This window comes from Etheostoma spectabile, chromosome 16, assembly GCF_008692095.1.
Source record: "Etheostoma spectabile isolate EspeVRDwgs_2016 chromosome 16, UIUC_Espe_1.0, whole genome shotgun sequence".
NCBI classification, from domain to species: domain Eukaryota; kingdom Metazoa; phylum Chordata; class Actinopteri; order Perciformes; family Percidae; genus Etheostoma; species Etheostoma spectabile.
The window spans coordinates 7872627-7887433 of NC_045748.1; the positions used below are offsets into that span (position 1 = coordinate 7872627).

At 38.9% G+C, this 14807-nt stretch overlaps 1 protein-coding gene across 4 annotated transcripts; it reads right to left on the bottom strand.

Moving 5' to 3' along the window:
- Window positions 1-660: 660 nt before the first annotated feature.
- Window positions 661-14154, bottom strand: si:ch211-282j22.3 (ER degradation-enhancing alpha-mannosidase-like protein 3). Of its 4 annotated transcripts, none has more exons than XM_032539029.1 (21): window positions 14144-14154; window positions 12255-12991; window positions 12065-12110; window positions 11258-11358; window positions 10561-10600; window positions 10304-10416; window positions 9903-10056; window positions 9496-9630; window positions 9143-9248; window positions 8898-8995; window positions 8103-8228; window positions 7911-7994; window positions 7217-7300; window positions 6895-7019; window positions 6605-6770; window positions 5790-5947; window positions 5584-5701; window positions 3712-3885; window positions 3240-3405; window positions 2930-3121; window positions 2405-2682 (listed from the first exon to the last, which is right to left on the bottom strand). In XM_032539029.1, the coding sequence occupies exons 2-21, from the start codon at window positions 12395-12397 to the stop codon at window positions 2405-2407; spliced, it is 2607 nt and encodes an 868-aa protein (XP_032394920.1). In that variant the 5' UTR covers window positions 12398-12991; window positions 14144-14154. The 4 variants fall into 4 exon arrangements, with proteins under 4 accessions (XP_032394921.1, XP_032394923.1, XP_032394920.1 ...); XM_032539031.1 differs by lacking the exon at window positions 14144-14154 and having other exon boundaries at window positions 12255-12689; window positions 12794-13131; XM_032539030.1 differs by lacking the exon at window positions 14144-14154 and having other exon boundaries at window positions 661-2682; window positions 12255-13131.
- Between the last annotated feature and the right edge of the window lie 653 nt (window positions 14155-14807).

Genomic DNA, 14807 nt, shown 5'->3' on the forward strand with positions numbered 1-14807 from the left:
TGGCAGCGGATGACACAACCAAACAAAGGCCAAAATCCAGTGACCAGCAGGAACAAAAAACCTTTAGGTGGCCACCATCACCTGCCAGTAGCTGTTTCTCTGTCAGTTATCAAAATGGACTACCACTAGTGGAATATATCTAAACAAACACGTATACTACTCTCAATACAACTACAAACAATGTTTGTAAAACAACCTACCTCATTTATCATGAGGGAATCTATCAGTGAACTTGAAGGCATGTTAAGATTAATATTATTGACCACCAGGAACTTCATACACTCACAACCATCTGAATATAATTCCACTATGCTATTAAAAAATATGTATGTATGTGAATCACTTGCCCTGGTCAGCATCACCATGTCATTATCAATGATGTCACCTTGAACGTCATCATATGATTGTGCTATTCTGAGGTAGGTGGTCCCATCTGGCACAAAAGGTTCCATGGTCTGTCTCATCTCCTCCTGACAAAAAAACAAGAGACATTCAGATAACACATTCAGTGTATTTACCAATACACAACTTGCTAGTTTAAGGACAGAGGCATTGTGGACATGATTAATCCTCAGGATTCTTCTTTGAATACTTCATAGGAAAGACACAGTGTTGTTGCATTAAATATAATTTTTAGAGAATAAATACGTAAATAAATGATTGTGTTATTGCTCAATCCTTTTTGAAAAGCTTAAACTACAAATAGTACCTTTCTTAATGAGCATACAGTGAAATAGAACATTCTACAGTCAAATTCCACTCAAGCACAAGAAAAGGAATAAATAAATATTGCTGAGTCGATATATTCCACAGCTGCTGAAAATGCAGTCATGCAATTCTAGGATGCAGGGGAAAAAAAAAGCTTAAAAAGTTTGATAATTGTGATTTCAAATTTATTTATGAGACTGCCTCAGCTCATAGTCTGAAACTCAAAACAGAAGATGTGAAACAGAAACAGGAGCCATTTTATGCATATCTTTTGGCACGTGACTTTCAGCCACTGATCAACAGAAACCTTTAACAGTTGGAAAAAATGAAATTGCATTAAATTAAAAATGATAAAAAGAATCCCCTACTTCTTGTCCGCAGTCCTTTTCTATGTGTGAACTGTTATAGTCCTGAGGTATACAGGTTGGCAAAGCCTCATACAGGCTACACAAAAAAACAAAAAAATGTCATGTTGGATTAAGACTGTAACTCAGCAGCATCAGCAACACATCCACTGTAAATAAAAATAAAAAACATAAAATAAAACATACTCTGGCATTAAAAGTGTTTTCCCCCACGCAAACATAAACTCACATTTAATGTACCACAAAACACAACAAATTAGTAGTGAGAATGAAGTGAATATGAACAAACTAATCAAATAGTTATGCATCTCCCTAATTGATCCATAAAGTGATTACACATAAGAATGCCCAGAACATGGTTTAGTTTGTGTAGAAAGTATGATAAAAGACAACTGTATCTATTGTACTTTAGAAACAACGTACAGAATTAAATTGGCCTTTCCAGTTTGACTGTTGCAATTTTAGATGATTTTCTGTTTTTAAACTAAACCCTGTAGAATCTTCCTTATTTAAGGTGGCTAAAAACATTGCATGGTTTTACAATGTAAATGGGACGATAAATAACTGCAATCACTTTTTGCAAACACACACATACAAATGAATTTGCCATGAAAGATCATACCTGTGTTTCAAAGTGCATAGCAGTCTGGGACTGCAGGCCAACCTGTGATGCTCAAATGGGTCATCCTAGCAAACTGCATTCACGCTTGAAATTCCCTGAAGTTGCTTACCAGTACAAAATAAACTTCCCAAATTGGCCCCAGCTCATCTCCTTCATCTACTGACATTGTATTACTAAGTAGCTGAATAGCTACCACCACCTACTGGCCAAGTAATATTCCGTTCGCCATCACCGAATATATAACAATAGTTGTTCAAGTGAAAAGGTGCACTCTACAATAAAAACAAACTGCATTGCATAAAAACCTAGCTGAGTACATTTTTGCCTTATCTATGTTTTCCTCTAGGGTGAGGTAATTTCAAATTCTAGTAAATGATCTAAATCCTTATCATCACGATCATCTTGTGTGAGCCTACAATAGCAACACTACAGGCTAGGTGTGGGCAGCACCAGCCCAGCCATGTTAACCTACAGCTTTTAGCTTTAACTGTCTCGTTTAGTCTCAGGATATCCCTCATTTCAGAGAGACCTGCACCGTACAGAATAAAAGCCCCAGTTCGACTCTGTCCAATGAATGTAGAACCATTTTTAGGTTTCAAAATCAAGTTAGTTAGTAAGTGCTCCATGTCGGGCAGTGAAGGGCTCTGAGGCACACGCCATTCCGAAACTAATGAGAGGTCGTAGTTGGCTGCTTTGGGATCAGCAGTGGTCAGGGATTTGCATCTGGTCCACTGTTAGGGTTTGCGTTTTGAGAGGAATCTGCTGAACACGGTGCAGTCCTGTCATTCTCTGCTGCCTCTGAGCAGAACTGCTGCTGCGGTTGTTGTTGTTGTCCTCTGAGCTCTTCTTCCTCCTTTTCCTTCAGAAGCATCTCCTGTTTCTCTAAGACAAACTCCAAGGTGGGTCTTCTGGATGATACTTCCTCCAGCTCCCCCTCTTCTGCCAGGTGGAGTTTGATGTTAATGCTGACAGGTTTTTCTGTCTTATCTGGACAGTGAGGAGGAAAGGTCAATGGTATATGGAGTTAGACCAAGAACAGAAAGAGTAACTAAGATTTGACATTTGATATAAGTTTTGTTAGCTGTGAATGCAGATCCCCCCCTGAATAATCAACGCAAGCTGTAAGTTAAACTTAGAAGTAATGAAAAACAGCCCAAAGCACCGTTTTTGACAATAACAAAAATAAAGAATATCGTCAGCTTTATCCTTTAATCTTCCTCCTTCTGCTCCTCACCATGTCCCAGCTGCCTCTCCTTGGGCAGCAGCAGCACATCCACATTGTGATGTTCCTCCAGAGCTGCTGTGAGCATGGCACCCTCTTGGCTGAACAGGAAGACCAAAGGCAGGGTAATGTCTTCAGTGGAGTCGCCATCTCCAACCATCTGGAACAGGGGAGTTTCCTTGCTATTACTTCCCTCACGGTGGTCTGGGAAAGACAATAAGGGAGTAGTGATTGGATATATTTAATTTCTTTGAGGTCCAGCCTTCAGTATTTGACAGTCTAATCTTTGAGCTTTAAGGTGGACTCTGGTAATCCTCCTCACCTATAAAGATGACCCCAATGGCTCCTGCTTCCTGCAGCCAACGAGCCTTTACAGCAAACATGCAGTCCCCACGCAGTGCCAGAGCAATGTGCCCTTTGAGCTCCACTGCATTATCTATTGGTCCACATGCAGTGTAGGGAGAGGCTTTCATTACGCTGCCCTTCACCTGCAACACAAGCATTTCAGTGTGTTATTATATTGAGATAAAGAAAGAAGTAAAGGCAAAACAAAACTGGTAACCTCTTTTGGGGTCAGGGAGGATGTGTAATTTAACTGTAAGAGTAAATGTTTTGGCATTGGTTTGTTAAGGCCAATCTTTATTAATCAATTTGCTTAAGGTTAGTGATTTCATAACATTTTAAATTTTTAGTCATGTTATTATCTTTAAACATTTATTTCTTATAAAGGTGACACAACTTGTTGGGAGCTTTGATATCAATACAGTAAACTGTATTATCAATTGGAAGCTCACCCCATGTTCCTGCTTGGTGAGGTCCATCCCAAACTTGGCAGGTCCCGCTGTGAGGACTGTCCTACCCAGAAATGGGGGCGATATGAGCTGAACAACATGGGGCACTACCTCCTCCTCCTCAAGTGTATGGCTCACCTCTGCCACAAGTTTTACCCGGTACACTCCTTTATGCTCCTAAAAGGGATTTTATAGTCAGAAAGCTGTCATTTAAATTCATTATTTTTTCCATAATGTCAAATGTCATGTTTAAGTTAAGAAAGGGACGTTCAGTAACAATGTTGTGCTATTCAAACTGTCTCATGGTTTTTCAGGGAATCTGTGGACATTGTGATACTGTATATCATAGAAACCTTACATTTAAAGCCTGTAGATAATGAAGAAATCAGCTTTAAAAAAAAAAAAAAACCCTGTCATTTGATTAAAGCAGCTTATAATTTTCAAACTCCATGCTGCTCAACACCCTTATATTTGCACAATTTGATAGATATAATTGGTTCAACAGCAGGTTATATCCCTAACCTGGACAGGGTAAACCCCACCCACTCTGCTGGCGATTTGATTTTGCCCTGCAACTCGGTCTGGAAACCTGCACGTTTAATTCTCCTGCTTCAGTTCACAATTTTGCAGGAACCAATCACAAACTGGCTTATCTACCTGGCAAGATATTGTAGGGTTAAAACGACAACGATAGAGAAGCGACCAAGCGGCTTCTTGTTTACATTCAACATGGCGGGCACCGAACGCCACAGAAGCGCAGCAACCCGTTGATGCCACTGTTGCTTCTACGTCACCCGGATCAATGGTCTGATTGGTTGAAGGACTATCCAATTGTCTACAGAGTAATTTGAACTATGCCTGTCGGTCACGCCTCTTGTGCAGAGTAAATACAGAGCAGACTCCCCGAACCAATGCTCAATCTCAAATCTATTGAGCTTGGCTTGGTCTGGTGATAGCCAGTATATCAATAACCTGTTTTGACAGCACCAGTGAAGCATGTTCAAAGCATAAACATGCATTGCTCAACAGATTGTTTGAGTGCATCACTGGAGCCAAATGGACAATATCAGACTTAAATTCAAAACTGAAAATGTCTTTTGTTCGGATCCCCCCTGGGGTCAGCTGAGAAAAAAAAAACGAAACCGTGCACACAGAATAAAAATCTGTGCCCTCTTCTGCAAACAGTTTATAAAACTGAGGGAACAGATTTTTATTTTGTGCGCATGGTTTAGTTTTTTGTTCTCAGCTGACCCCAGGGGGGCTAAGTAGTTTTGCATGCTTTTAACTCAAAGAAAGCTGAAAATTGTGCCTTTAAAACCTACTAAAGCAGATTATGGTGATCCTTGATTTTCTCTTCCACCAGCTGGGATTTACCTTCTAGTAACTTGGATAGCACATTATCTTATTGCCATTACCGCCAAAAACAAAGCAAATCACAAAAATGTTGAAAAAATATTGGTGATATTTTTGAACCATTTTAGCTAACAAGAAAGAGCCTTCAAACAAGTACATACTGTATATTGGGCCCCAATATTGTTTCCGACTTATATTGCCATCTGCCTGCAACCTTGTGACATAAAAGCCATTTTCTTTAATTATGCTATTCTTAAATATCTGCAACTACTGGAGACACTGAAAGCTACTTTATGCTTTTTTAAGAGAAACATCCTGCATTGCAAAATGCTACACAATAATGTTAATGCTCAAAGTAAACTAGCTCCTAAAATTGTCAATATTGCTGTTTTAAAAGGGAATCAAAGGGACTCCATTTTCATCAACAAAGCTGAGGCCAAATGGGAACCTTTAACTTGCCTAACGTTTTGGAGGTCTTGACAAACAGAACTTCATGTCATGAGTACAAAGTCACTAAAATACCTTCCGACTTCTGGTGTCTCCTGCCATGAACTCATTTAGTGGAGTGAGAGAAATGCCCATGCTTTTCAAGAACTCTACTGGCTCCATCCCATTGTCATGGAGCGGTAGTTCAATTTCCCTGTAAAGTACAAACACACCCAAGTTAGAACTCAAAGTAATCATAGCAAACCGGTTTCATCAGTAATTTGACTCTAAAATCAACACACCTGACAGGTAAGGGGTGGAAGGCTCTTCCCACCCCAGTGAGGTACTTGTAGCTGTCCCGGATGGTTTTGGCAAACGTCGGGTTGTTTGGGAACAACGTCTCCATGCTGGGGCAGGAGTGTGTGAACAGATCTTCTTCTTGAGAACCAGGAACAGTCTCCTGAAGCACAGGACCACCCTTTTTAGCTTCTACACTCATTTGTCTATTCATAGACTAAAAGGTCCCATATGGTGAAAAGTGAAATGTCCATGTCTTTTTTTATTATAAAGCAGATCAAAGTGCTACATAAAATACTGTGAAAGTATCAAAATGCTCAATCCAGAGAAATGCATCCAGCCTGTGTTCAGAAACTGTGCGCGAAACTAGAGAGCCGTCAGGACTTCCGTACAGTTGTGATGTCACAACTACACTTCATAGGTAGGAAAGGTACATTCTTTCATGTATAGTCAGACAGACAGAAAGACAAATTTACTGTGTTTTTTGACATGTTGTAATAGACGAGTATGAATCTGTAAATAAGGATAATATGGGAGCTTTAAAGAACCAGTTAGTATTTTAAGTAAAAGTCATAAACGGCTCTATAATGTAATAACACAGAATGCCAATACGTCCCATTCTTACACAACAATATATACACAATAAATTATGGAAATAAATAATAATTAATATTACATTAAATAAAAACACTAGTATATTAACTACATTTTTTAGTATTCATTTTACACTCAATATCAGCTTGTATCAATCAGGGATTTAAAATGATTAATGGCAGTACAATTTGTGAATATGTGTTTGTGAGAAAGTGAGAGCTCTTACCGTGTTGTTGCCTTGACAGGGCGGCTGGGTGGTGGAGAGAGATACAGGAAGTAGGTGAGCCTCTGTGGTGAAGATGTAGTCGTCAATATCGATGGGCAGCTGGCCCTTCTCCGAAAACAGCAGGTACAGGTATTTAAACATCTCAGCCAAAAAGAACGAGTCCATCCTGCGCACACATAAACATACAGCATGCAGAAACAATTATTTCATCAACAGAACCACACCTTCCACAGTTCGATATGGGAAATCAAAAGAGAACCGTGTAAACGTGTTTAATGACATTTGTATACCTGTCTTCATGCGTCCCAGTGCGGACATCTTGAACAGCAGCAAACCCACAAGGCACTCTGGCGTAGGCATTGAGCTTTTCCACAATGGACTGTCCCACTCTGAGGTAGTAGGGGTCAGCAGTGGCCTGCCGAGATCAAAATATAATCTCAACTACACATCCAACACAGAGCATCCAGTTTCTATTTAAAAGAAATGCTTTGTGTATATAGTACAAAAGTGGAGTAGTTTCATTAAATTTGCTTACTTACAACAGAAGCTTCCAATTTTTAGAGAAAGGTTAATTATAATTTGTCTAGAACACAGTCCTGCCAGGCTTTTCACCTTATAGAGGTAGTAGGTGCTTTCTGCAAACTCTGGTCTCAGTAGGTGTTGGCCCCAATGAACTCTAAACTCTGTAGTGAAAGCCTGCATGGAGAACAAACAAAAGCAAAAGACATTATCGACACTGGCTTCTTCTGCTTTTACATTAATTAACAGATTTCCTTAGGAATGTGACAAAAACGTAGCCTGGCAACCAGACAAATCTGCTCAGGTTGTATTTGCTCTGGCAGATGATATAATCATTTTGTATTTGTGATTTGTTCTGGCAATGTCAGTCTAACAAAGAATATTAGCCATGAGAAATTTATTTAAGATGTACGTATGCAGCATCATATATCTCAAACTGTGATGGTTTGCAACAGCAGCTGCACACATTATTATGACGATATTCAGAGGAAGATATTTTATTATACAACAGATACAAAGGTGGTTATCTGTCCAACGCTTCGGATTTTATTAGGTTATGGCAGGTAATGTTGTAATGAAAAGGACTGCTTAATGGCAATATTGGATTTTTACATCTAATTAATGAGTTCTCATTTGAATTTCCAGAAATGTTACAATATCACAATATAAGCCCTATTTATATTGTGATGTGAAATGTTATCTATATTACCCACCCCTACTACTATAAATACTTTCTATTTGCATACTATATTTCATAAAATAAACAAAAAGATCAGAGATAATTTACCTCTGGGAGGAATTTGTGTTGTTTGGTGACTTGGTAAAGCATTTCATGAGTCTCAATAGCTGGTTTCAGATCTCCTCTCAAAACCTGCATGAAAAATAAATCCAGTCACTCCAGAGACACGTGTGCAACAATTTGTACACTTTCTATAGTTTTTAAATGGTAAAAAAACGTGATTAGCAGACGATCCCTGACCTGTAAGCCAGGGAAGAATGCCAGGAGAGAATCCATCCAGCTGCGCACACTCACGGTGGGGTTGTGCATGTGCACGTTGAGCAGCAGGGGAGGCTGACTGATGTATTTCATAATGGCACTGTAGTGCTGTTTAAGACAAACATAATGAAACACATATTAGCAAACACTTTAAGGTGCCCTGCCACATAAAAAACATTTTTATTTGCATTTTTTGAAATATGTTAGGTCCATATGTGTTAGTGTTATTTTGTGAATGTGAAAATTAACTGCTACCTCCTCTGTCAGCTCTAGCCACTGAAAAGAAATAAGCTGACAAAATCAGGCCAATTACAAAAGCTGGTCAGTCTGACGTCATGTTGCCTGAGCTCATTACTATTAATTTGCTCGCTCAGTTGCAATGGGTAAAGGATGCTGATAGCCAGGCTCTCATTGGCTAGCTGTTAGCCAATCAGTGTCAAGCAGCTTAACTCATTGAATATTAATGAGAACTGGCACAAATCAATCTCTGTCTTCTTGCAGGCTTTCTATACCACGCTAGAATGGCTTGAAACAAGGTAACCAAGGCATTTTTCCATAATGATTGTTACAGAGTCCATAGTAGAACTTCAGACATTACCACAAAGTTATGAAATATGTGTGGCAGGGCACCTTTAAAAATGTCTTCAACCCAAAATCCCAATAACAACAAAATGACCAGCGGTGGGCCGACTACGTTGCCACAGGGAGTACAATACAGCAGGTGCCAAATGCTTGAATACAGATTTCCACATAGGCGTACAGTGATGGAAGCCTTACAATGTTGAACCTCTCCAGAAAAACGTTGTCTCCGAGAAGAATGTAGGCCTTCATCAGATATTCATAGTATGAGTCAATACCAGCACCAACTCCACTGTCTGCAAACACACAAGTGACAACCTTAGTATAATATGGTTCATGTATAGAGTTGTGGAACATGTATGGACGGACATGTATTTCTGAATTGTCAAAGTTCTGTGTGGTTCCATTTTCCATCTCTTGTCTATTGCAAAGTTCTCCCTCACCCCTCCGGACCCATTCTTCATTATGAATATTGATGACAGTCCCCACCAAGTCACTTCCCCTCTGTCTCCTCTGCCAGAGGACATCAAGAGCCTTCCTTGCATGTTCCTGTAAAACAATAATAAGTATTATATCCTTAAAATATTTACAGTAATGTTTCTGGTAAAAAACTGTTACATCAGTGATATATGATTTAATCTTTCAACAGCTAGCATCAGTTGCAGCCAGCTATAATTTTTAAGAAAATCACTGTACTCTTCTCTTATATCTCAGTGATTTCACAATAAGGGTGCATTACAAAACAAAACAAAATTTAAAAAAGCCTGATCTCTAGAGAGGCAGAGGGAGGCAATACCTCAAACACAGTCTCTCCTGAAAGTCTGCTGAGGGCAGCAAACTCCAGGATCATTGTTCCAGCACATGCTGTGCAGGTGTCCGATTCAGTGCCTGTTCGTGACAGTGGGTTTAGGACTCCATAACGCAGATTCACCTGGAAAACCAAGAAATGAAACATTTTTTTCTACTTTAGATTCTTGAAATAAACCCAGCTCAAAACACTTCTAGTTACTTACCAAAATAAGTAATGGGTTGTTCATTAGTTCCTCTAAGGTGCACTGACTGTGAGGAACTATTCTTTATCAGTGCATTGAGTCAAATTTTAGGGCGATCAATGGTAAGATTTAACAGTAGGTTGTCTGCTCTATCTGCATATTATACATCCCAAATAAGATCTGTGTTATTTAACAATAAGGTAAAAAATACCTTAGGGTAGGGAAGGCCACTTGTCGTGTTAAAGGCAGGCAGTAATCGATGGCCCAGCTCTTTAGCCATGTGTAGGAGCTCACCGCGATACCACTGCATCCTCTCCCCGCGTTGCTGTAGCAGGTCGGCCATCACGTGGGCTCCCAAAAGCCCTCTGGGGAGAATTAAATGAAGAAAAGAAAGATTTTCTTTTCAAATAACAAAATGAAACAGAAAGGTTGAAATACTTAGTATGAGTAATTGCAAAATGCTGTGCTGATAATTCTTAATTCAGAAGAATGCTTTATTCTTATTATTAAAATGATTAAAGACTTATCGAATGTATTAAAAAGAGCATCAAAGTATATACAGTATATACACACACAGCACAAAAGTAAATAAATCACAGACATGTTTCATACCCTAAAACTCTGATGTTAGTCTCAAACACAGATACCACCACATCGTTGTCCAGGCGTACATCTGTCACAGCTTTTCTCACTGCGTCTTCAAACTCATCAAGCTTGTTTAACACCTACACACCGACACACACACAGTAGATCTAATGTCAGTAAAGAGGGGGAAAAAGTCTGAAAACAAAAGCATGGTGAGGGAAAAAGACTCAGAAACAAAAGCTGATCAAACTACTTGTATGCTTGTAATCAGAGGCAATGCTTACCACCAGGGTATCAAGGGTGTCAATCAGTGTGAGAGAAAACCTACAGAGAAGGTGGAGGACATGTTATGATGAGAGCCTCTGGCACAGCACAGCGGAGCTGGTGTCCCACTTCGCCACTGATCCAGATTTATTTTAATGAACCACAGACTGTGAAATGTCAAATCTGTTGAATTTGCCGTGAAATTACATTATGCAACATGTATGGTGCATAAATGGATGTATTGTACGGCAAGTCCTTGACTTATTGCCTTCTTGTAGATTTAATTGACTTAAATGAGCAACTAGTTCATGTAGTCCTGAAAATCTGGGGCATCAACTCCATGTGGAATTAAATCTGTTTGGAACAGCATAGTGTTATAAAAAGAAATGTACAGTTGGATTTTTCTTCTTGTTGCTATCGTTAACGTTGTCAGTAAAGAGTGAATGTTAAAAAGTGGGCAAAGGATAGTGTAGGGACAGATATGACAAATTGGACTGAAACAAATAGATTTTGATAATGTGTAGTTACATTTTTATAATCGTCAACTTATGAGCTCAAAAAGCAACTGAGGCACAATGCTACGAAGAAATGCTATAAAGAGACATCCAACTCCAAGCCAGTTACTGAACATAATAATAGTGTGTATATAGTTTTGGTCTAAAATTAGGAATTAAAAATAAATGGTTTATTTGTTTTAGGACATTTTACTGAACTTACTTCCCCAAGGAGTCATCTATGTCCCCTCTATTGGGCTCCTGGCCACGGACTCGCCCCCTGCAGCTAAGAGGCATCAGCTCATCTGCTGGATAGGCATATTTCTGCACACAAACAACAGTAAGTGTCTTCAAGCTTTATTAAGCAGTCTACAGAAAGTGGGTCATGAAGAAAAAATGGATAGTGGGTTAAAAATTCTGTAGCATGAAATGAGATCCATGAGCTCATTATCAAAAAAATTAAATATTGACCCAAATAGTGTTTTACAGATTTTTAAACCCAATAACGCCACTCTCCTCAATTTAAACATATTGTTGTTACCAGTGCTACCATCTGCCCCATCCCCTTTTCCCAAAATCATCACGGCTCCAAGTAATAATTGCAACCTACATTTTAATATCTTATGTATATACATTTAGTGCACTGACTCCTGGAAGACATCTCTGTCACCACTGACAAAAGCTGAATCAATACTATCAAGACCAGAATGAATCACAAAATGTTCAGCTGGCCCCTGTTGCACCTGGCTGACACTGCAGCTGCATCAAAAATCCTTCATGTTCGCTTTCTGCACACCCCCACCAAATAAACTCCAACTGCACGGAGGACTTTTTCCAGCCACTGATTCAAGCTTGTCTCAACTAGATGACCCTGATGAAAGCCAAATGCCAATAAAACACGTTATTCACACAGTGAAGTAGATTTTTGCTACTACAAGTGTTGCTGGAGTTTTAACCCCTTCCCCTTTTCATAACTTGCCTCTCAGAATTCTAAAAACTTTAAACGATTACATCAAAGTGAGCACCTTACCATGTAACTGCCATAAGCATGATCAAACATCTCAATAATCTGGTCCCTGCAAAAAATAATAATATACGTAGGTAAAATATGCATGAATCAGATGTAAAAATGGCACACACACTTTTAGATTTACAATTTTGCATACAGGGACTCATTCACAAACACATCTAAAACAGCATTATGTCTAGACATTATTTACCTGATAACAATCTTCTCCTCTGGTGTCATGCTCTGGCTCTCTTGACATTTCGCCCAGCCAAGAACACTGGTGATCAGTAGGGTCTTCAGCAACATTCCAGTGCCTGAAGGGTGGACCAGTTTCCAACACCGTTTATTTCCCATTCTCCTTATTAAGTAGGCTACTGCTTCAGGTTAAGCTATGGACAAACAAACTCCTGTCCTGTGTCCAACGCCCACACAAACACTCCCAGCGGCCACAGCTGTCCTCCTTCAAAGCCCCATCTCCATATGTCCACTGTGGTTGTTGTGTAGCCGATCCAGTATTGTTACGCGTACGTCCACCACATGCCCCCAGTGCACTTCAGCCTAGCGTATCCATGTAAACAATAGAGGCAGCTACAGCTGAGCCTCGATCAACAATGCCTGTTGACGTTATCCTGTAAAGAAAACTAGACTGACCACGAAATACTTGCGGATTAGAGAAAAGGGCCAACCGCACACTTGCTGTTTAATCAAGACATGTACAAAAAAACTAAAAAAAAACGAGAAGATAGATACCAAATTGAGACTGAGACAGTGTGGCTACAGCTTGCTGGCCATTACAGTGCTGGGAGGATCCATGTTGCTAACGTTAGCCAGCTAATGTGAACAAGTTGCTAACGTTAGTTCGCTGTCAGCAATGCTAGCTCGTTAGCTTACAAGCGTATTAGCTAGTTAAAGAAAGAAAGAAAGAAAGCTAAACAAAATCTTGGTTTACTGGTATATTAAACTGATTGCCATGGTCGACGACACGTCGCCAAGAATCATCACGGCCATACGGTACCCTGACGTCAAGCACCGAGCTGTCAAAGGACGGGCAGCCTGTTCAGCTACACGGCTGCCGTTTACGATAGGGGCTGTGCTGCATGTATGCCCTGAGTTTAACATCTCAGGCAAGCATTTCACCCACGTACACTTACGCAAAGTATACTTTGACATTCTTTTCCACTCTTCAAATGGTTAGCTATATGCACATATGGACGGTTTCCATGGATTTATGCCTAGGCTTGCAGTCACAATGTAAAGGACGTTGGATTGTTTTCCAGGCAGGCAGGGTGGGAGATCTCCTGACAGGCTTAACTTAGGGATTTACCTTCAAAACTAAATTTATTTATTTATTTATTTTTAGGATTCCATTTCAAACATACAGTCATCTGAATTCTTAAATATAAAACTGTACATAAATAAGTACTACACATGAAATAGTAAAAAATTAAGTACGAATGTAATTATATCTTAAAAACTTAATGGGGCAGAGACCAGAGACAAGCATAGACTAATTAATAATAATAATAATCTCTTTTTATACAGTGTAATAATTGGTCAATTTATATACATATTTTTTGCTTAACATTATATATATATATGTGTTTATTTTTTGCTAATTATATATATATATATAATAATTTTATATGTATATAATAATGTAATTGGTGTGTAACTATTTACACACCATTCCCTTTCTCACATCTCACTTATTATTTGTTATTTATTCATCATTCTCATTTCCTATTTCAGAACTGTCCATAATGTTCATATTGTAATATAATAACATAATACTATTTATCCCAGTATCCTTTGTACTATGCTCCACATTTAAATAATTTTGTTGAATCTCTTCGTTCACTCATGCCTCTATATTGTTTCTGTTTAGAGTATGTATATATTGTGTATATATTAGTGTGTATATTTTTGTTTTGTTTTTTTTGTGTGTAAGCACAGTGTGAGCAACGATGCTCCAAAGAAAAATTCCTCGTAAGTGCCCTCATACCTGGCAAATAAAGCTGATTCTGATTCTGATTCTGATAAAGCAAAAAAAATCAAAACCATAGATGAATACAATCTACATCTGAATCAATGCATTGACACAAAAAAAATGGATTTGGCTGTTTATTTGTTATCATTATCATCATGAAGCAAGAACCAAAAACAGGAGCATTCAGTAGCAGCAGGTGGGCTGGACCAGAGGCTCCTGTAGCGCCTCCTGGAGGGCAGGAGGGGAAGTCTCCTCAGGACTCAGGACCCACTCCACCTGTGATCCACTGATCTAATCTGCATGGTGCCATCTCACATACTACAACACTTGAGACAAAGTTAGCACCATAAAAAAAACTAAAAACATGGGGACGAGGTGATTAGGATAAAGGAACTAAAACGCCAACATGTGACTGACAACAAGGCTACAACTTCTTTGCATTCAATTTAACATATATCATAATTATCATAGGATGTATAATTATTAGATAAGGTAGTACAACTGGTGACATACATGTCATTTTTGAAGGCCAACAACACATAGCATATAAAAAAGGTACTGGGAAATCCGATTACCCAGAATACTTTAATAAAAACAACCAATCACTAATAACAGACACAAACTGCTAATGAATTCAATGACCATCTGGTGAATGTTGACTATGTAATTTAGCAAAAGAAGTTGTTGATCCAATAATAACAGAGGATATAAATGAAAATATTATTAAAATAAATGAAAATACCATTTTCTTGAGGAGAATTGAGGAAATAGAGTTAA

What these genes read in the sequence shown, in the direction of transcription:
- si:ch211-282j22.3 (XM_032539030.1), bottom strand. Translation starts at nt 12,397, where the DNA reads ATGGGAAATAAACGGTGTTGGAAACTGGTCCACCCTTCAGGCACTGGA. An exon ending in ATAGATGACTCCTTGGGGAA is followed by an intron (nt 10,601 to 11,257) that starts GTAAGTTCAGTA and finishes CCTTCTCTGTAG; the next exon opens with GTTTTCTCTCACACTGATTG. An exon ending in TCACCAAGCAGGAACATGGG is followed by an intron (nt 3,406 to 3,711) that starts GTGAGCTTCCAA and finishes CTTGTGTTGCAG; the next exon opens with GTGAAGGGCAGCGTAATGAA.